We start from the raw sequence: 21442 nt of genomic DNA, 5'->3' as shown, positions 1-21442 counted from the left end.
TTAAAAGATATTTTTTTCTTAAAATAAAAAAAAAGAAAAGAAAAAAGATTATTAAATATTAGGAGCGTCAGGTGATCCAATTTTTGATTGTAATTAATTCTTTACTAGTTAGCTCATGATTTATTTATTTTTTATTAAGAATTAGGGGCGTCAGGTAATTAAAATTTGTAATTGTAATTAATCGCATGACTTCACTAGTTAACTCACAATTAATCACAATTTTTATATTTTATATATATATATATATATATATATATATAATTCTAGGTTTGCATACTCTTGTTAACAAAAGTGGGAAAAAAATGTCAAACTAAAAGAAATAGTTCAAATGAATTTTTGACGTACATAGGCGTCAATGGCAGTGAATGAGTTAAAAGTCAACGCATGGGAAATTCAGAGCAGTTTTGAGACTCATCTAGAAACTTAATTATGTAAAAACATACTCAGAGATTGACTCATCCAGATAAAAGATTTTCTTAATTTCAAAGACAAAAATTTATTAATCTGATATCTTAATAATACTGAATAATAATAATAATCGTCAAAAATTGTACTCAAGTAAGCGTACTTAAGAATACAGTAATATGATTTGGGTAAAATTAAAGAGTAGTCGGACAAATAATTACTTGAAGAAGAGTAAGTAAACTACTCAAATACTGAATAACTGATAACCACTAATAAATGTAAAATAGACAAAAATCTCAAATCCAGATTCAGATTACTTTATTGAGTCCTAAAAGGGCATTTCACCCAAAAGCAAGACCTAGACAGCCATTTATAAATTGTGAGAGGAGATATTGTAACCTGAAATTATAAGATTTTTAGGCAGACGTATGAGTGTATGTCTGAGGGAAATATAGATTTATTCACGTAAATTTAGTTTCTGTAAAAGTAGCAAGCGGAAGCTAGCTTTTCTTCTAAAGAAAAATACTCAAATAAAGTATTCAATTGACACTACTTGTCGTGAGACAAAATTTACATGAAAAAAGCTGAGTCACTGGGCCGACAAAACCGTAGCCACGGTCAAATACTGCAATCCAAGGAATATAGCAGGACTTTCCCAACGTCCTGAAGTCCTATTTCCTGTATCTGTAATTGATTTACTGTATGCCCAGGAAACCTCCATTATTACATTTTCTTTGATAAAACAATGCCCAGAATCATTTAGCCCTTCCAGACCAATCATTATAACTGTAATTATTGTTAATCGTTAAACATGATGAATCAGTAGCAGTTGAACTTGGTAGTATAAATAAAAAAGGAATTTCCTCCATTCCTTCATGTATCAGATGAGGAAAGGTGTCCCTTATTTAGTTTACAGTGTCAAATTCCAGAGTAGCGTTTGCTGGACGGGCTGCCACCTGCATGGGGACCAGTCGAAATGGAGGCCAGTGTTTACAAGTTGACAGTTTCAGTAATTGTCACGTTGAAGCAACATAAGCTGACTAAGGTGACCTTTGAAATGCACGCCATTAAATATAATCTTCAGACTTAATCTTTTTATTCATACTGAATCGGCAGTCATTTGGGTGAAGTTAAAATATATCATTGGGATGCCTCTGCTACTTTATTTATAGATCATCCACTGGGTTGTATGATAGTAGAAAACGACAACAGTTTTGTATTCCATAAAGGATGTCATGACCTTTTTGCAGTAAACATGTTTATCTTTTCCTCTTTTCTTTACTTTGCACTAGTTATTGAAACATTTTCTTTAGTCTAAATAATTAAAAAAGCAATTCATATGATGAGAGGTCGCCACACCCACAGTGTTAAATGAATATCTCTCATACAGTGCTATTTTTAAAGTGAGCATAATCATATTTCTGAAGGCAGAATTTAGTATACAGTACAGCTTTTGTGTTAGATCTTATTTGAATGAGCAGGCATGAAAGTGGATACTGTATACAAAGGATAACGCATTCATATGCTCGACGGGAAGCACCGACTATTTTGCAATTTTTATTTTTATTTTTGCCTAAATCATCTTCTCGTGATACAAATTGATGCATTTTTTGTGTTTCCTGAAAAAATTACTTCGGTGATTATTTTAGGAAGTCGCCAATATATAATATATTGTATTGGGTATTATATTTAATATTACTGTATACGAATTATTATCACAAAGTATAATAATTATGATATTTAAAAGCAATATACAGCATTGTATAGTACTCAATATTATATGTAATAATAACAATAAAATTGCATTTGGTATTTATTGTTATTATTATTAAATACAATTCACATGCATATAATATATATTATTAATAATAATTATTGGTATTATTATTTTTAAATAATAATATTGTATAATATCTACGTAATTAGAATTATTTGATGCTAATAATTTAGCGTGGTGTGTTTTGAAGGCGATCCTAATAATTACTAGGCGACAGTTGGTTTGCGGTTTGTTATGCTAGCTAAGAGGCCGCTCACATGACGTTACCCAGAATTCCCTGGGTGGGCTGTCGCTCACGAGTCACGACGCCCCATTGAGGAAGAAACGAGGATGCCTGTCGCCGTCGGTAAGTCTGCCAAACCAAATATCAGCTCATTTTTACCTCCATAGCTGGCTAGAAAATGAATCGCCTTAAGACAGACGTAATGGGGTTCACTTTTCACGCTGTTTTACGTGCTTTCGTTATGAAGCAACTTGTTGATCCGGCCGACCGGCCGTCAAAGTTTTCGCTCCAAGCAACGCGTTTTGCTCATCGGGTCGTGAAAACATTCTTAAACAGGTTCGAGAACTTGTGAGTGCGTTTTCGAGAGAAAGCAATCGACTGAAAACGCTGCCTGTAATGCTTCAAGCTCATGTGGTTGACACGCAATCAGGTGAGAGCGGAAAGTGTTATCAGGCTGTGACAGTGAACAATAATAACTGTTTGGGGTCAAAGGACGTTTTGCTGGAAAGATCCAACAGGTAGAACAAGAATTAGACGAGCAAAAATCAAATCTTCGAATTGCTTACATTGGTGACAATATTTTATTTATTTAATTAGTCAAATGTGTTTGGAAGATTTGGTCGTAGGTTTATAGCAAAGTTGTTATCCTTGTGTTTTGTTTGTTTCTCCTTTCAGTGTTTACAATACATAATCAATAAAATGATTTACTCTAGAAAATTATCAATGAACCCATCATACCTCTCCCCAGTGCTTGTAAACTCACGAGTACCTTTAAAAAACGTATACATGATATAATATTCGGTTATATTTTAAATATTATGTATTTTTTTAATATATTACAACACTTTGTTTCATCGATGTTCTTGATATACTACTACACACTTACCATAAGCATTATGCTACTCCAGCTATGCCTCATACTTAATAATTTATTTTTTCAAGAATATATTTATTGAAATTAAGTTGCAAACATGACAAAACTATAAAAAAAAAAAGAATAAATTAATGTAATTAATTTTATTTGTCAAAAAGCTTAGAATTTTTTGTTCCGCCTAACATCAGTCACTATTATGAGCAAGGCACTAAAACAGCATTTGTTTAATCAAATAAAATTGTTACTGTATTTTATACTGCAATATCTAACTGTTTGATGCAATTGCCATCCATTGTTTTTTATGGATTAAATACTTTGCTAAATTGCAAAGTTTCCAAAATCCCATTCAAATGTAAAGGGTCACATTATTTTTTGACTAAAGCTCCAAAATTCTAAACATTTCAAATGTTTGTTTGTTAGGATTGTCAGACACAAAACATCTAAAATAAGTGTCATCCTAGCCCGTCTTGGGTCCAAAGTGCCGTCCTCCAGCTTTGCAAGATAACAAGCCGAGAAGCAACATTTGTTGCAGAAAAAAAGATCATTAAAGTCTTGCGTGTTTACCCAAAGGTTTACAGTCCGTCTTCTTCAAGATGAACACAATAATCACATGACGTAACTTGAAGCTAGAAAGACATATAAACGAGGTTAAAGTTTAATTAGGTCCTCTTGTCTCTGTTTGATCCCCAGCCTCCGACATGGATTTCAAGGTTGTGTTTTCAGCCTTGGAAGCCACGTGTGAAGAAAATATTGCTGCTTTTTCTGACCGTTCCGCTGATCTTGCCTTTGGCCCTGTGAGCCAGCGCTTTGTGATGTGCATGAGAAAGATTCAGGAACATGCTCGAGCTATTGAGCCTTTGGCCACCAGCTTTACTGCCGTCTACCACCATTATGACTTTGACGCACAAACACCTGGAAATGGGTATCGCACCTTGATCAAGGTATGGAAATAAGTGTCTTTTTTCCTTTCATTTACTGTACTGTATATCATATGTGGACAACATATTGTTTTCTAAACAAAATTGTCAACAAAAAACCCAGTCATCGCTGATACAATTTTCTGTCGACTGAAAATAACATCAGTTTTAGCTCAGGTGACGACCAATCACGACTCGGCTTGCGAATGTCACATGACCAAACTCCGGAAACAGGTCGTTCGTTACCTGAGCCTGAACAACTTTCAGTCGGCAGCAATTGGCAAAATGGCCGCCCCCTGAGATGGATACATATGGGTGGATTTTGCTGCTTAACTCGTATTCCACAAATGCAATATTAATCAGAATGCCGTGTTTAGACGTATTACAAGATATTGTAAAATAAAAATAATAAATTAGGTTGTTGGTCGTTGCGCGCCTTTGAGCCTCCAGGTCTCTCTGCTAGATGTGTTTTTATTTTTATTTTGACCGTACAGATGAGCTAGCTAATGCCCTTCAAACAGTCTTTTCATATAATTTCTAATGTTTAATTTAACAACATTAAAGAGGAAGTCAACCTTAAACATTTCTTGACAATAATTTGTTACATATATGTGACCTCACTAGTCTAAACATGACATTCTGATTACTATTGCATTTGTGGAATAAGAGTTATGAAGCAAAATCCAGCCGTTTTTATCCATCTCAGGGGGCGGCCATTTTGCCACTTGCTCTGGACTGAAGACGACATCACAGTTGCTCAGGGCTCAGGCAACAACCAATCACAGCTCACCTGTTTTCTGAAGCTGAAATGTGATTGGTTGTTACCAGAGACGTGATGTCATTTTCACTCAACAGCAAATGACAAAATGTCTGCCTTCTAATATTGATTAAAAAAACTGCTGGATTTTGCTGCCTAACTCATCAGCAAGTGGCAAAATGGTTTCCCCCTGACATGGACAGCTCACCTGTTTTCTGAAGCTGAGCTGTGATTGGTTGTTACCAGAGACCTGAGCAACTGTGATGTCATTTTCACTCAATAGCAAATGACAAAATGGCTGCCTTTTAATATTGATTAAAAAAAACTGCTGGATTTTGCTGCCTAACTCATATTGCACTAATACAATATTAACCAGAATACCGTATTTAGACTAGTGGGGCTGCATATAACATTAAAAAAAAAAAATATATATATATTTTTGGGGGGGTTGAATTCCATTTTAACAAAATAAAACAACATTGACAAAAGTCTCAGTTGCTTTTCACCCGCTAAAACCACAACACTTCTGATCATATTCCTTTTTTTGTGTGTGTGCGCAACTTTCAGGTGTTGCAGTCGTGTGTTTTGCACCTCTTACACAAGGCTCGCTACATTGCCTCAAATCACACCAGTGCCTTCTTCAGAGCGGACCACAATGCCTCCGAAATGGAGGCCTACTGCAGCGCCCTTTGCCAACTGCGGGCGCTGCTCTACCTCGCCAAGCGGCTGATCAACGACAACGATTTTGGCCAACTGTACTCCCTGCAGGACCTGGACCTGAGCCGCAGATTTGTGCAGGAGTACAGCTCCTTGCATAAAGCCTGTTTCTATGGCCGCTGTCTAGGCTTTCAGGTCTGAAACTGATTCTGTGAAGATGTTACAGATAATTACGGAATGAATTTTAAGAAGGTTTAGGTCACACGTTTTCCGTATTTGAAGCAAAACTCTTCCGTTGTTTCCTTGGACAGTTCTCACCGAGTCTTCGTCCGTTCCTCCAGACTATTGTCATAAGCATGATCTCATACGGTGAGACTTATGGTAAACAGCAGTCTGGATTGGGTGAGTCGTTATGCTGACCTGTGGTACATTTATATATGATGGTCCATTTGAGATGTTTTAATTTCATTCTTTCTTTGTCTTGCCAGGTTTAGCAGCGCTGTCTCTCCTCACTTCAGGAAAATACGTCATTGATCCAGAGTTGCGCGGTGCAGAATTCGAACGGATTACTCAGAACCTGGACATGCAATTTTGGAAGTCCTTCTGGAACATCACAGAGTCTGAGCTTTTAACAGTAGGCAGGGTCAAATGTTAATCATTATTGTTCCTAGTATTGTTCTTGTTTCTTACCTGAAGTTCAATTGAGAGTGTAAATGTATTTCCTGTTTTCATGTTGTTCTCTCCTCAGGGCTTCAGTAGAATAGCTTCCTACCCCGTCCAGTTGAACCTCACACTAACGATACCTCCTGTTCCGTTCCGCCTCCCCTTGTCTTCGGACCCAAATCTGTCTGCTACCGTGTCACCTCCGCTGGCCCACTGGGGTCCCGGGCCAGTCCACTTGCGTTTGATCTCCCATGAGATTCGACAAGGACAGGTGAATAATGGCATGGATGGAAACTGAATGTATGCCTGTTTGCTGAGTCCCCCCCCAAATCCATACTGTGCTTCCCATACCGGAGCTCAATTGTCTTATTTTGCAGGACAGTGAGGAGCTCTTGTCTTTTTCTCGCGGCGATCCGCCCTCTGTCTCTGCTTCCAATCTCCCGTGGGTGCAGAAGCAACCGCTATCCCCGTGGTTGCTCATTCACTTCCATGGAGGAGGCTTTGTGGCCCAGACGTCCAGATCACATGAGGTACGTCGGTCATGATTTAATTTATTCCCTGCCATACTCTAAAAACAGTTGGGTCAAAAATAACCTAATTATGGGTCAAATATTGGCAGATCCACTACTTGGGTCAATTTGACCCAACTTTGAGTCAAAACTTGGGTCGTTTTGTATAAAACAACCCAGAAAGATGGGTCAGATCCTCTACTTGGGTCAATTTGACCCAACTTTCTGGGTTGTTTTATACAAAATGACTCCATTTATGAGTCAAATATGGGCAGATCCACTACTTGGGTCAATTTGACCCACCTTTGGGTAAAAAATTGGGTCATTTTGTATAAAACAACTCAGAAAGATGGGTCAGATCCTCTACTTGGGTCAATTTGACCCAACTTTCTGGGTTGTTTTATACAAAATGACTCCATTTATTTACGAGTCAAATATGGGCAGACCCACTACTTTGTTCAATTTGACCCAACTTTGAGTCAAGACTAGGGTCATTTTGTATAAAACAACCCAGAAAATGTGGTCAGACTGTCTACTTGGGTCAGTTTGACCCACCTTTGGGTAAAAAATTGGGTCATTTTGTATAAAACAACTCAGAAAGATGGGTCAGATCCTCTACTTGGGTCAATTTGACCCAACTTTCTGGGTTGATCAATCATTTTGTATATAACAACCAATAAGAAAGTTGGGTTAGTTCCTCTACTTGGGTCATTTTGACTCAACTTTCTGGGTTTATTTGTACAAACAACAAAAAAAAAGTTAATTTTGTATAAAACAACACAGAATATTGTCCTCTACTCTGGTTAATTTTACCCAACTTTGGGTAAATTTTTTTGAGTAGTTTTGTATGAAACAACCCATAAATTTGGGTCAGATCCTGTACATGGGTCATTTTGTATAAAATTTCCACAAAGTTCAGTCAGATCCCTTACTTGAGTCAATTTCAACCAACTTTCTGGGTTTTGCACACACAAAAAAAGAGGATTATTTTGTTTATAAAGTTGGGTTAGATCCTCTACTTGGGTTAATTTCACTCAACTTTGCGTCAAAAATTGGGTCATTTTGAATAAAACAATTGAGAAAATTGGGTCAAACTGACCCATAAAGTGTATCGGTCCATTTTTGATCCATAATTGGGTTACTTTTGACCCAACTGTTTTTAGTGTGCATGATTCCGAAGTGCTCCATAGGTCTAAAAACATTTCATATCTTCTTTTATATCAGCATTATCTGCGGAGCTGGTCGAAGCGGTTGAACGTTCCCGTTCTTTCTGTTGACTACTCTCTATCACCTGAAGCACCTTTTCCTAGAGCTCTTGAGGAATGTTTCTACGCTTACTGCTGGGCCTTGAAAAACTGCCATCTGCTTGGTTAGTGAGAAATATTCTTTAATTCATTGCTAGTTTTTTATAGTTGGATCTAAGAAGACCTCGCTCTGTTCAAGTTCTTCCATAGAATGAATATGACTGTTTTAGAGTAAAAATAGAATGTCCCTTAAGAGCTCAAAAGTAATGTATTAAATGTAATTCAAATGTCCTTTAATTATATAACTCCTTGTGTTTGTGTCCCAGGTTCGACAGCAGAGCGTGTCTGTCTGGCAGGGGACAGCGCTGGGGGCAACCTCTGCGTTACCGTGTCCATGAAGGCCATGACGTGCGGCATCCGAGTCCCTGACGGCATCATGGCGGCCTACCCCGCCACCTTGCTCACCACGGACGCCTCGCCCTCCCGTTTGCTCACGCTCATTGACCCGCTGTTACCTTTAGGTGTTCTTGCAAAGTGCCTCAATGCTTATGCGGGTAGGTCCGTGCGGCATTAGACGCATGTTCTTTCACACATCATTTAACCTGAGAGGACTTTAATGAGCAAAATAGACAATGTATTTGTGTGCAAACTGGGTAATGTGGACATGAGGACGACATTAGTTATACAATTTTACCCATCGTGTCCCATGGTAGGCTGAGGGTAATTTTAGAATGTTTAGTTTCACTTTTGTGAAATATATGATGAATTATTTGTTGCTTGTTTTTTTTTTTCTTCACATCCTACCACTTGTGTACTCCTAGGTTTGGACTCACAGACTGTACAGCCCGCTGTGGGAGGCAGCAGTCTAAGAGCTCTGGGCAGAGACACAACCGCACTGCTTAGTGAGCTCACTCAGGGAGCCACCGGCTGGATCCAATCCTTTCTGCAACCTATGTGGCCCACAAGCGGAGCCCACTCAAGTACATCGAGACCCGGAGAATCCACAAGCACGGACACACACAGGAATGCCTCACCGCCACACTCCCAATGTTACGTGGATTACCCAGATGGCTTTGGACCCCTGCGCTCCGAATGCCTTGCAGTGGTTCAGCCGACCAATTGCCCGATCATCAGGAACCCTTTTGCGTCACCGCTGCTTGCGCCTGACAACCTTCTACGAGGCCTGCCGCCTGTTCACTTTGTGGTGAGATACAAAACTTGAACAGTACAGCATTACTAGTATATATGGAGGACCAAAAATGCCAAAATAAAATTAATTAAATAAATAAATAAAAGTGGAAATAAAAACGGCTGTAAAAATATAATTAAAATTATATAAATGGAATACAAAAAATAATCACAATTAAATCATTAAACGTAAAAATAAATACAAAAATAATAAACGAGTTTCCAAAAATAAATATAAAAATAAATGTGGAAATAAAAAAATATATATCAATAAAAACACTTTGCCCTTATATTTATTTCATGCTGCAGATGCTGTCCAACATGAAATGGGGTATGAAATGTCATTCAAATGAGGGGGGATGTGTCGTGGTTGTTTTTATTTTCATTTATATAATTTTTTGAATTCTATTTTTATATATGTTTTTATTTATTTATTATTTTTGGCGTTTTTGGTCCTCCATACCAGCAGACAACTGAAGTAGATTTAAAATAAAAAATATCAAATTTGGCACAAAAAGGCTACACTTCAGGGGGAAAGGGCAAAGAGAAACCTCCTATAAAAGAGTATTTTTAATTGAGACTTTGTTAACTCCGAAAGTTGGCTTCATTTTGTTTCCTGACCTGTGCATATTCCCTTACAGGCCTCTGCTCTGGATGTTTTACTAGACGACTCTGTGATGTTCGCCAAGAAGCTGCGGGACATGGGCCAGCCTGTAAGCCTGACAGTGGTGGAGGACCTTCCGCACGGCTTCCTCAGCCTGTCGCAGCTCTCCAAGGAGACGGAGGCTGCTGCAGAAATCTGCTTGGAGAAAATAAGGGAGATTTTTCTGCAAGGAAACACACAGAACTGTCTCGAAGCTAGAAGAGATTAATCGCACGGTGATTCATCGATGGGATTTTGTTCTTTTGAAAATGTCTTTTCATAAGGGAGAAATGAAAAGAATACAATTCTTTGGGACAGTGAAATTCTAATTCATGCCCAAAAGTTTCTTCTGTCAGAGTCACTGATAATTTCATTTAAATATATATTTTTTCTTGTTGGTTTTAAGATAAACAATGACAACAAAATGTGTTGTGTTTTCCCAATGTTTATGTATGAGAAATGCAGGTGGGGTTTGGTGTTGCACAAAAGTTGCAGTTGATGGAGTGTTAGTGCCTTTTTAATTTCTGTATGTACAGTACTATAATACGTAGGAACATTCCAAATATTCTTGTATTAATGGTTTACTTACACACAAAACAGTTTACAGATTCATAATTTCGTTTTGTAATATGTCAACAATATTGTGGAAATCACAATGTGTTGCTCAGCAGTGGAGTTATACTGTAAATATTTCTTAATATTTATTACAATGTAATATTTAAAGCCTTATTAAATCAATAATGCAACATTATTGGGTCTTATGTGTACTCATGCGAGTCTTTACATTTACAAAGGACTTCTCTGCAGCTCTTTCAGTGTATAATGAAGGTTTTCAACCTTGTTTCGGGGAAAAAGGGAAGTGTGCAGTCACTTTTTGGACACCCTGTATTTTGTATTTTTTTGTAAACAGCTAAGCAGAGGATATCAAATTGTGGCCCCTGTGGCAATTTCACACAATTCACACTGATGTGTTTCAAATTCAAGAGACCGAAATGATTGATGCCTTAACATGAGACACAATATTTTACATTCATTTGTAGTAGTTTTTGCAAACTTTTTCTCTGATTGCCACTAGGTTGCATCATCGGTTGCTAAAATGATTTTAAAAAACAAAACAAGACTGAATGGCAGTATTTTAACAGAACAATGAAAGATAGATTAACCGTGCGCGTTTATTTTTGTGTACACTGTACAGTTTGCATTTAAAATTTGCTAAACTTTTACTTCCCCAACACTCTTCATGTTGCAGTATTCTGCTTTGACAGCAGGTGTCAGGAGCGTCGTCATCCGCCGTCCGATACGATAAACAGAAGCAAGAGCAAGACGACGAGGAAGAGAAGACGAAGAAGAAGGCGACCATGTTGATTTAAAGGAAAAAACAATGGACGCGATTTATTTGAAGTATAATTCAGTTATTGAAAATGTTGATTAAATAGTTGATTGGGAGCAACGCATAATCCAGTGTCTATTTTAAAATAACAGCGAACCAGGTAAGTGTTGTGTTGTTTATAAGCCATTTCCTTCAAAAATAGCAGTTGTTGCTAGCTGGTTAGCTCGGAGCTAACTTTAGCGCTGTGCGAAATTAGGTGACTACCGAGATATATTATTGCGTTTGCTAAAGCGAATTGTCTACGCAATATCTACCACAAAACAAACAACGTAAAATGGCAATATTTGATTTGACACGCACGCCATAAAATCTGCGTTTAAAATCTCAAATTCATTAGTTTAAAGAACATACGCACTGGTTAGCTTGAAGTTTAACCTGTCCTAAGCAATAGTCGCATTAACTGCGTTAACACCATCGTTCCTGCTTGTAATGAAAATTAGTTTAATTAACACAAACAATACTTTATCGATGCTTAAAACATTTCTTCACCTAAACTAAGTTGGAAGCTAAATATGATTTCCGGGCAAATTAATGTCCTTTGCATATTCCGAAACCTTCTGTTTGGACATCTTTCAGGTGACGCATTTGAGTTGGTTGGCTGACTTTGATTGGGAAGCCCCTTGATCACGGTCACACTCCCACCAGTGGCACTTGGACCTTCAGACGTGTGGTGTCCACGCAGAAACCAGCTGGGGCCAGTACACAAACACGCACTGTGGATTAGAAGGGGTTGAAAGCTTTTTTGCTTTGGACTAGATCCCCTCATATTCATGTGACAACTAACCGGTGGAAATAATCTCATATGATTTTGGGGATAGACTTGTACAGACTTGGACATCTTGTTTCCGCCAAGGACATCAAGTAAACTCTGTGGACTGAAAAGGAGGCAGAAAACATTGTCCAGTGTAAAAACAAATCTATTGAACAAAGATTATATTGAAGAAATTATCCCCCAAGTACAAAGATTGCCTTAGTTCTATTTCAGGACTTGAGCCACATTTAATACTTGTTCACATATAATTTTTCTATATTGTGAGCAAGTAAATTAATGCAAATATCTCTTCATTTTGAAGAGTTGTGTACAAAAAATTTTTTTTTGTTGTTTTTTTTTTTTTGCATTTCTTGTACGTCGGTCACTCTTGTTAAAGGGGACAAAACGTACGTGTGTGTATATGTAAATATCATTGGTTGATTGCTTATTAAGGCGTGGACTTTAAAGAAAATATTGTTTGTTAATGATTTATTAATCTTTTTCTTTTTTCTTTTTTTTTTTTACATTTTGAAGTTAATTTTAGTAAGAAAAACCTAAGAGGCAAAAATATAAGCTTGAAGGAACACCTGAATTACAAGCAAAGAAAAAAAAATGGCTACAGCCAGAACAGAAAATGTTGGCCCACTTGCCATGGGACTGAACAAGCAGAATGGGCAACTCAGAGGACAGACTAAACCAGCTTCAGTCCAACCAGGACCCTCAACTCAAGGAAAAGTGTTGGGTGCCTCCCAGAAAGCAGGTGCTGCCTCTCAAGAAGGAGGGGGCATTAAGTTTGGAGACGACTGGAAAAAGAGCCTCAAGCTTCCTCCTAAAGACACCAGGGTTAAAACCTCTGTGAGTGAAATGTCTTCCATCTCCTTTATGTAAACTTAAAAAGCGTGTTCTCTTCAACATTCCGTTTTGTATTTCCTAGGACGTGACGGCTACGAAGGGGAATGAATTTGAGGATTACTGTCTCAAAAGAGAACTTTTGATGGGCATTTTTGAGATGGGTTGGGAGAAGCCATCTCCTGTGCAGGTATGATTATACACTTTTATTGGGATAGACTCGTTTGTAATGGGTTGACTTTAGTAGCTATTTTAGAATCTCATCTTTCAGCGAGGGCTTGATATTTCATTAAAATAAATTAACTATTTTCAGTAGATTCAACGACATGAGCCGGTATTACATGATACATACAACTGGCTTGTTCATACTGCAATTGTCTTAAATTATATCAATTCATGGCTTGGTCAGTGAGAAATTGTGAATTCATAATATCACTTCTTAGGATGACTTAAAAGGGAAGTCAACCCCAAATATTTTATTTACAATATGTTCTATTAAGCCACACTACTCTTGACACTATATTCTAAACAATCTTGCGTTTGTGGACTATGAGTTAAGCAGCAAAATCCACCTGTTTGTATCCATCTTGGGGGTGGCCATTTTGCTACATGCGGTCGAGTCGACTTAAATTCACAGTTGTTCAGGGCTGAAGTAACGACCAATCACGGCTCAGCTGTTTTCTGAAGCTCAGCTGTTTTCTGAAGCTCAGCTGCGATTGGTTGATCTGAGCCCTGAGCAACTGTGATGTAATTTTCAGCCGTGGCAAAATGGCTGCCCCCTGACATGGATAAAAAAGGGTAGATTTTAGTGGTTAACTCATATTCAACACAGTATTACTCAAAACGCATTGTTTAGACTAGTAGGGACGCATGCAACATATTATTGTAAAGATAATTTTAGGGTTGACACCTTTAAACGTTTAATTCCTTGTAGGAGGAGAGTATTCCCATTGCCCTGTCTGGAAGGGATATTTTGGCTCGGGCAAAGAATGGAACAGGAAAAAGTGGAGCCTATCTCATCCCATTGCTGGAAAAGATAGACCTTAAAAAGGACTATATACAAGGTAAGATTAAAATAGTTCCCCTGCCTCCCTTGTTTTTTTTTGTTTGTTTTTTAAATTGTTCAATATATATACTCTCATTTTTACCACTTAGCAATGGTAGTAGTTCCAACTCGAGAGTTGGCACTGCAGGTGAGCCAGATCTGCATTCAGATCAGCAAACACCTGGGAGGAGTCAAAGTCATGGCCACCACGGGGGGAACCAACCTACGAGATGACATCATGCGCCTTGATGAGACTGGTGAGTTATCATTTGCTTGTCCCCATTTGTTTGCCTGCTTGGATGACAAATACCACGCTATCGCAGGGAATTTGAACTATCTGCATCCATCCTAGTTAGAATATGATTGGTTCCTAGTTTGAATGTGATTGGTTGTACAAGTCCCGGTAAAGACCCCTATGACTATTTAGTCATACTTTTTTTTTTTCTCACTATTCTACCTGCACAGGATGCCGTGTCTGTATGCCGTCTGTGTGACATACTAAGCATATTCTCAAAGTCGTTTGGCTCCGGCACAGTTTCGCCCCTATCTACACAAACTGCACTGACATAAATGTAATCGCGTAGCGATCATAGCTCAACTGATGTTTGGTGTGACCGCAGTATAGCTCGTCTCCTCGTTCAGCAAGAATTTTGTGCATCAGATTCAGCACCTAATGTTAGTCAAATAGAATGCTTAACTGCTGCTTGCATCTGGAAATGGCTGAATGTGTGTAGCAGGAACCTCCGCCTAGTGATAAAAGGTATTTTGATATGATTACGGCAACTATCACAATTTGTGTTTTTAATTAAAGAGATGATTTTATATATATATATACACTTGTATTTTTTTTATATGAATAAAATGTTTTTCAGACTTTCCCCCAAGGCTTTCTGCTCACATGACACAGCTAAAAATAGTCTTGCTTCCGGCCCAACACATACACTTGGCAGCATGGAAAATCCCCAGAGTTCATGAGATTGTTTGCACTTTGCTGTAATGTCTTCTTTCGCAAATCCAATCAATAATCTAATCAATCGATCAGCAAATAATGACATTTATTAAATGCAAAATATCGTCCGATCCAGCCAATCAGATATGTGTTAAGACTATTCACAATATATTTTTTATGATTGTTATTATTTTTTTGTACTCAAGCCATTTCTCTTTCACTTTCCTAATTAGTGCATGTAGTCATTGCTACACCTGGTCGGATTCTGGATTTGATAAAGAAAGGAGTGGCAAAAGTGGATAGAGTCCAGATGATGGTGATGGATGAAGTAAGCACATTGAATTAAACAAAACACAAGCTCATTTCCTCTAACTGCTTCCAAATTTCATTGTGCTACTTAAAATCTTGTTTGTTTTGTTTCTCCCCTCTCAGGCTGACAAACTGCTGTCTCAGGACTTTGTGGTGCTCATCGAGGATATTATTAGCTTCCTGGCCAGGAACAGGCAAATCCTGCTCTACTCTGCAACCTTCCCAATCAGTGTGCAAAAATTCATGGTGAGTCTTCATCAGTTGCGCCACCGCTAAGCCAGCCTGATGGCTCTGGGCCAGTTGGCACTAATTGTTTCACTCTGCAAACCAAGCTGTTCATTCTCTGTGCATGGTCTTGTTTGGTGTTGTATGTGCTTTAAAGGCTATGCTGCACTGCGATACAGGCTTATTAGTTTGGTTAGTCAGTCTGCTGCAGTCTTAATGCAGCAAACTGTATTTTTGTATGTCAATTTCAGAAAAAGGGGGGGGGGTATTCAGGAAAAACAGGAGGGATAATTACTCAGACAAACATACTCTGAATAACAGAGCATTAGCTTCTGTTTTTCGGAATAGTTAATTTTTTATTTTTTACTTCTGGACTCCAAGTGACTTGTTGCAGACTCGCTAACGGCGGACACTTTTCCCGCATGCAACTGTTAGTTTACTAAACATCATGCCGATCGATTGACATTCGCATACTTACCTTAACCGAGCCAGTAAGTGTTATACTTCAAGGCACGTTGGAGGTACGTGGGAATGTGTCCGCCATTAGCGAGTCTGCAAACAGTCACTTGGAATTTAGAGGTCCCCAAAAAATTATTCAGAAAAACAGAAGCTCGTGCTCTGTTTTTCTGAGTAATTATTTCTCCTGTTTTTTGGAATATTTTCCCCCCGTTTTTCAGAATATTTTTTTATGACAGAAAAAAATATATGCTGTGAAACAGAAAAAAAATTCACAAAAATAATATATAAATGCACAAAAAACAAAGCCAGCCAGAGCCCCCCCCCCCCCCCCCCAAAAAAAAAATTGTCCGAAAAATAATGTTTTTGAATATTTTCTTTCTGTTTTTCGGAGTCATTTTTCCTCCTGTTTTTCTGAATATTCTCTCCCCCCTCCCTAATTTTTCGGATTTTTTTTTTTATGACAGAAAAAAATATGAATTAAAACATGAAAAAAATTCTGAAAAACAGAATTAAAAAAAAAAAAGAAGCAAAGAAACTAAGCACTTCCCAAAAATATGTCAGAAAAAGTTTATTTCTTTTTCAAGTGAGTTCAATACGCTTCCGTACCCTCAGTCACACACAAAAAAGCTACAATTTATTATGGTAATTAAATTCATTGTTTCCCATATGTTTTTTTTTTTTTTCAACGCCAACATCTGTGTGCTTGCTGTAGGCCAAGCACCTGCAGAAACCTTATGAGATCAACCTGATGGAGGAGCTGACTCTGAAGGGCATTACTCAGTATTACGCCTACGTCACTGAGAGACAGAAAGTGCACTGCCTCAACACACTCTTCTCCAGGGTGAGTAACACTAAATGGACAGTTTTGAACATCCTGTGGCTTCCTCAACTACTCACAGACTGTGATTAAAATGGATCATAGTTTCCGGTTTCTATGCAATTGTTGGCCTACCCTGTATATTAGCAAAATGTTTGATTTTTCTGTCCTGTGCAGCTTCAGATCAACCAGTCGATCATCTTCTGCAACTCCACGCAGAGGGTGGAGCTCTTAGCTAAGAAGATCACGCAGCTGGGCTACTCATGCTTCTATATCCACGCTAAGATGATGCAGGTTGGCACAATTAAGTCTAATGTTGATTTTTTTATATATTTTTTTTAGATCCTTTAATTACTGCACTGTCTGTAATGTCTCACTTGATTGTGCAAGAGGCTTAAAGACACAAGATAACAATGTGTATTACTTGTTTCCAGGAATATAGAAACCGTGTGTTCCACGACTTCAGAAATGGACTGTGCAGGAACCTGGTCTGCACCGGTAAGTTTTGAATTCTCCCCTCAAGGATTTTTCAACACCAGTCTGTACATTTCTATTGCGTAACTGTTACTGCCGTCCAAAAGATCTCTTCACCCGGGGTATCGACATTCAGGCTGTCAATGTGGTCATCAACTTTGATTTTCCGAGGAATGCAGAAACGTACCTCCATCGTATTGGAAGATCAGGTATCTTGATCGCTACCCCGTGAAGTCTAATCCTCAGTCAATATCGCCATAAAGTGCCTTTAGGACGCCCCCAATTCACTGAAAATGTCACATTCATTGTATTAAGTGTACTTGATGAAAGGTAATGTGTGTTCTCAGGGAGGTTCGGTCATTTTGGTTTAGCCATCAACCTGATCACATCCGAAGACCGCTTCAACCTTAAGACCATCGAAGACCAACTGGTAACCGACATCAAACCCATTCCCGGCAGCATCGACAAGAGTCTCTACGTGGCAGAGTTCCACTGCTCCAGCGGCGACTGTGAGGTGGAGGAAGTCCAAGAAAGATCAGGACATCAGCAGGACAGCACCTAAAGCGGGCGACAGCATGTTAACACGTAAGTAGCTGAGTTTTAAAGGGGAAGTCACCCTCCCCCCCAAAAAAAAAAAATTCTCGACAACAATATTAGTTTAGTGGAATGTGAGTTGAGCAGCAAAATCCTGCAGTTTTTATCAATATCTGTCATTGCTGTCGAGTGAAAATGACATCACAGTTGCGCAGGTCTGAGGGAACAACCAATCACAGCTCTGCTTCAGAAAACAGGTGAGCTGTGATGTCATAAGTCGACAGCAAGTGGCAAAATGCGACACCCCCCCCCCCCCCCCGAGATGGATAAAAACGGCTGGATTTTGCTTCATAACTCACTCCACAAATGCAATATTAATCAGAATGTCATCTTTAGACTAGTGAGGTCACTTAAAACATTGTCAAGAAGTGTTTACGGTTGACTTCCCCTTTAACTTAGTTTGAGTCTTCTTTTTGTCATGTAATAAAACTTTGTCTTCCATGCAGGACACACAGGCTTCAGGCACCTCTTCAACATCTCATTTTCACAGCAGACGCAGAAAATATAATCGTTACTTGCATCAAAACCCCATACTGGTCCTTGTGTCCTGCATTTGATCTTATTACTCCATTTTTTTTGCCCTAAAAATGATTGGAGGGCATCATGCAAAATGAAATTTTGTTTTGAACCGGTCGTCCCTGGAAATTGTCAGCTGAAAGGGCGGTCGGACTCTCTCGCGTCAAAACACCAGCCATCGTTGCGTACACTGTTGCCACTTAAGTGCCTTACTTCCTGCCACGCATATTGTTCCTTACATAGCGTGTCGTGCTAACATGATAACCCATTGACTTCAAAACCCATTATGCAAGCAAAAAGAGACGACTACTTTTACGCGAGGTACGTCAAAACTCCCTAATGCATCATTGATAGCAACCTTTTTGTTTGATGTGAACGTTGCAATAAAAACGGCAGCTTTACTCAGTAGTGCGTGACTGTTTATCTCCGTTCAGAAATTAGGAATACATGCAGAATGATTCATGGATGTCTGCCTGCAACAGTTTCACTTTCATAGCGGCCTTATGCTGTTAGTTTGTACTCGTTGCGCTTGTCTGGATAATCTTACACGGTTAGAAACAAAAATAATACACGTTTAAAACCTAAATCAAAACATCAAGAGTGGTTCAAAGCAGAATGTTTCAAGTTGTTACTCGGCTCATAAATTACACAATTGCAACCTAAAGGATAATTATGGCTATTGGTGCAACTCATGACTTCAAATTTCCAATTTCTCTGCTTTTTGCTTGCAATATGGACACTGAGGATGGAATTGATTGATTAGTATTTCCGCTGATCTGAAGACAAATTGAAACTGGTGAATGTATATGCCAACTCTGCTGTCTAGTGGATGACCGCCAAGAGCTTGAGCATATTTTTGGACACCATTTTGTGTTGCTGCTGTAGCAGTTCAAAGCTGCTTTTTTTTTTTTTTTTGGTTCTGCTCCATCTTTTACCAGCCCCGGTTTCAGTTTGCTTTGTGCAGCTGCATCAATTTCTTGTTTCTTTTGCAGCAAATTCCATTTTGATGAGGAGAACCATTTCCTTGAGTTTGGGGCGGGAGGGTTTTTGGATTGGAAAGCAAAATTGTAGCATCTTTAAAGAGGCAGCTGCGGCTTATTTTGTGTCCTCCCCTAACCAAGATTTTATTTTATTTTTTTAACAAGCTAACATAGTTTCTACTTTTTTTATTTTGATTTAAATTTAAGTTTTTGTTCTTTTCTGGTTTGAGTCATGATATGACATAAGCACTGGGTTTGGGTGGGTTTCCAGTACACAATAGATCAGACGCTCATGTTTTTTCATTATCAACAGAAAGTGAAATTACTGGTCATAGATTTATGGAAAGCATTTAAGTTGATTTTCATGATAGATACTTAAGTTGTAAATTGTTTACAATTACCCCCAAAATAAAAATACAGTACTTTGGGTTTGGGTTATTGGGAAGATAAGGTTTTTATTTCTTCAGTTTTTGTTAAAACACATTTTCAGGATTTACACTGAAGCAAAACCAAAAGTGAGCGAGTGAGCGATCGAATGTGGAATGGCAGCATTTGCATGCAGCCTCAACCCAACTTGACTAAACATTTGAGTTTCGCACTTGCTTGGTTACAATTTTTGCTTTAAAATAAAATTGAAAAAGTCAGTTTTGATGGTTTGATGCTGCATGTAAATGTATGTTGTCCTTTTTTTCCTTTTTCATGTGCAGATATTTTTGTTGGTGATACACGTCTTAAATGTGAATGAGTGGTGTTTACATTTGCCAGGTGTGTTACCTCCTACTTTCCAACTCTTAATGGTGAATGTTATCTTTCCTTATCTGTTTTCATTCCATGTCATCCATTGTGACCCAAAATCGGCATTGCTTGATGTATTCATTCAAACCGTTTTCCATTTGACACCCCACCCACCCACCCACCACCCACTTAGGTGGAACATTGGCTTTAATAAATGTGTTAATTTAAAAAATGCTATATCATGAATGCAGCTTGTGCTGGGTCACAATGGACGTCAAATTGAATGTTATGAATGTTGACTGTTATATTTGCTTAGTCATCTGAAAATACTTTTCTTTTGTGTATGTGTGCATGCACCTTGACTCCTTGGGTCAGGTGTGCTGACTTTCACAGCCTGTTTGGTAAAGGGTAACTAACTATTAAAAAAAAAACAGGCATCAAATTACAATTTGGAAATGCTGTTTGGGTCTCAATTAGGTAATTGGTGGTAAATTTAAATGATTAAATTCAGTGAGTGGGGGGGGGGGTTCTTTTCTTTGACTGAAGCACTAAAAAACTAAAAGCTTCAGGCAGTTTGATCTCAATTCAGTAAAACTTTAGATGTACTACTGAATTCCCTGCAATGTGGATGCATAATTGGCTTTGATTTGGTTGTTGTGAATATTACAACACGATATGGAGGAGTGTGGCAACACGATTTTGAATTTCCCAGCAGATAAAATTTGCTGTTGATAACCTACTTGCGTGAAGTCTTTTTAAAAATCCCATTAGTTGTCATAGTGCTAAATTCAGGGTCATTATTTTTTTGTTCGTTGGACCATGGACAAACGTCTTGGTTGTCACTCAGCAACATCAAGTAAAACCATTTAAAGAATGCAAGTTTAAAGGACTAAAATTTTAATTTGTGTTTTGAAAATTTGTCCCTTATCATGGTTCCTTTGTTTTCTTGTCGTAAATGTATTTGAAACAGCAAAACTATTGGAATTTCTCTAAAGTTTCCCCGACATATTAATGTTTTGTCCCATTATTTCCTCTTGAGGAACACTGGAGAATTCAGCAAATGGTGTTTCTCACTCTGTCCTCTACTGTTGTAATTTGGAACTACATGCAGGAGTTGTGAAATTCAATAAACTCAACTGAAATTTACTGTCCGTTGTTTACTTTGTGGTTTTATTTACTGATTTGTTTCAATGTATTGTTAAGCTTTAAAGAGCAATTGGCTTAAAATACGTAAAAGTGTTTTTCGTGTCTAAAATTGTGTAACTGATAATTCACATTAGTTGTGATTGCAACACAAACCTCATTATTACCCTGTTTGGGGTGATAATGTTGAGGAAGGAGGCTGTTTACTGTTTTGCGATAATCTGAAGACGTTTGACCTTGACGTGCTTTTGCTAGCGTTAGTCAACTAACCTTTAGCTCCCGTTTGTTTACAAATGCAGTATTTTATTTGAGAAATGTCCCTAGCGTTTGTGCTAATAATGGTGCACGT

At 38.2% G+C, this 21442-nt stretch overlaps 2 protein-coding genes across 3 annotated transcripts; both read left to right on the top strand.

Moving 5' to 3' along the window:
- Window positions 1-2433: 2433 nt before the first annotated feature.
- Window positions 2434-10608, top strand: lipea (lipase, hormone-sensitive a). 2 transcript variants are annotated; one of them, XM_077549536.1, is made up of 11 exons: window positions 2434-2528; window positions 3970-4220; window positions 5521-5805; window positions 5922-6012; window positions 6099-6244; window positions 6359-6544; window positions 6651-6803; window positions 8007-8151; window positions 8353-8580; window positions 8848-9230; window positions 9856-10608. In XM_077549536.1, exons 1-11 carry the CDS (start codon window positions 2513-2515, stop codon window positions 10084-10086), a joined length of 2115 nt encoding a protein of 704 aa, XP_077405662.1. In that variant the 5' UTR covers window positions 2434-2512; the 3' UTR covers window positions 10087-10608. The 2 variants fall into 2 exon arrangements, with proteins under 2 accessions (XP_077405662.1, XP_077405663.1); XM_077549537.1 differs by lacking the exon at window positions 2434-2528 and adding an exon at window positions 2820-2835.
- Window positions 10609-11188: 580 nt separating this feature from the next.
- LOC144037213 (putative ATP-dependent RNA helicase ddx6) lies at window positions 11189-21101 on the top strand. Its single transcript, XM_077548505.1, has 13 exons — window positions 11189-11347; window positions 11824-12853; window positions 12933-13037; window positions 13782-13911; window positions 14003-14149; window positions 15075-15169; window positions 15274-15396; window positions 16547-16675; window positions 16829-16945; window positions 17086-17149; window positions 17233-17334; window positions 17473-17710; window positions 18166-21101. The coding sequence occupies exons 2-12, from the start codon at window positions 12611-12613 to the stop codon at window positions 17685-17687; spliced, it is 1470 nt and encodes a 489-aa protein (XP_077404631.1). The 5' UTR covers window positions 11189-11347; window positions 11824-12610; the 3' UTR covers window positions 17688-17710; window positions 18166-21101.
- Window positions 21102-21442: the final 341 nt, after the last annotated feature.

The sequence above is a fragment of the Vanacampus margaritifer genome, chromosome 17 (assembly GCF_051991255.1).
Source record: "Vanacampus margaritifer isolate UIUO_Vmar chromosome 17, RoL_Vmar_1.0, whole genome shotgun sequence".
Classification (NCBI taxonomy): Eukaryota; Metazoa; Chordata; class Actinopteri; order Syngnathiformes; family Syngnathidae; genus Vanacampus; species Vanacampus margaritifer.
The sequence above is the reverse complement of the archived record's forward strand: the minus strand, read 5'-3'. Positions and strand labels throughout refer to the sequence as shown.

What these genes read in the sequence shown, in the direction of transcription:
- LOC144037213 (XM_077548505.1), top strand. Translation starts at nt 12,611, where the DNA reads ATGGCTACAGCCAGAACAGAAAATGTTGGCCCACTTGCCATGGGACTG. An exon ending in CATGCGCCTTGATGAGACTG is followed by an intron (nt 14,150 to 15,074) that starts GTGAGTTATCAT and finishes TTTCCTAATTAG; the next exon opens with TGCATGTAGTCATTGCTACA. An exon ending in TCAACACACTCTTCTCCAGG is followed by an intron (nt 16,676 to 16,828) that starts GTGAGTAACACT and finishes TGTCCTGTGCAG; the next exon opens with CTTCAGATCAACCAGTCGAT.
- lipea (XM_077549536.1), top strand. An exon ending in GGTATCGCACCTTGATCAAG is followed by an intron (nt 4,221 to 5,520) that starts GTATGGAAATAA and finishes CGCAACTTTCAG; the next exon opens with GTGTTGCAGTCGTGTGTTTT. An exon ending in CAGAGTCTGAGCTTTTAACA is followed by an intron (nt 6,245 to 6,358) that starts GTAGGCAGGGTC and finishes TTCTCTCCTCAG; the next exon opens with GGCTTCAGTAGAATAGCTTC.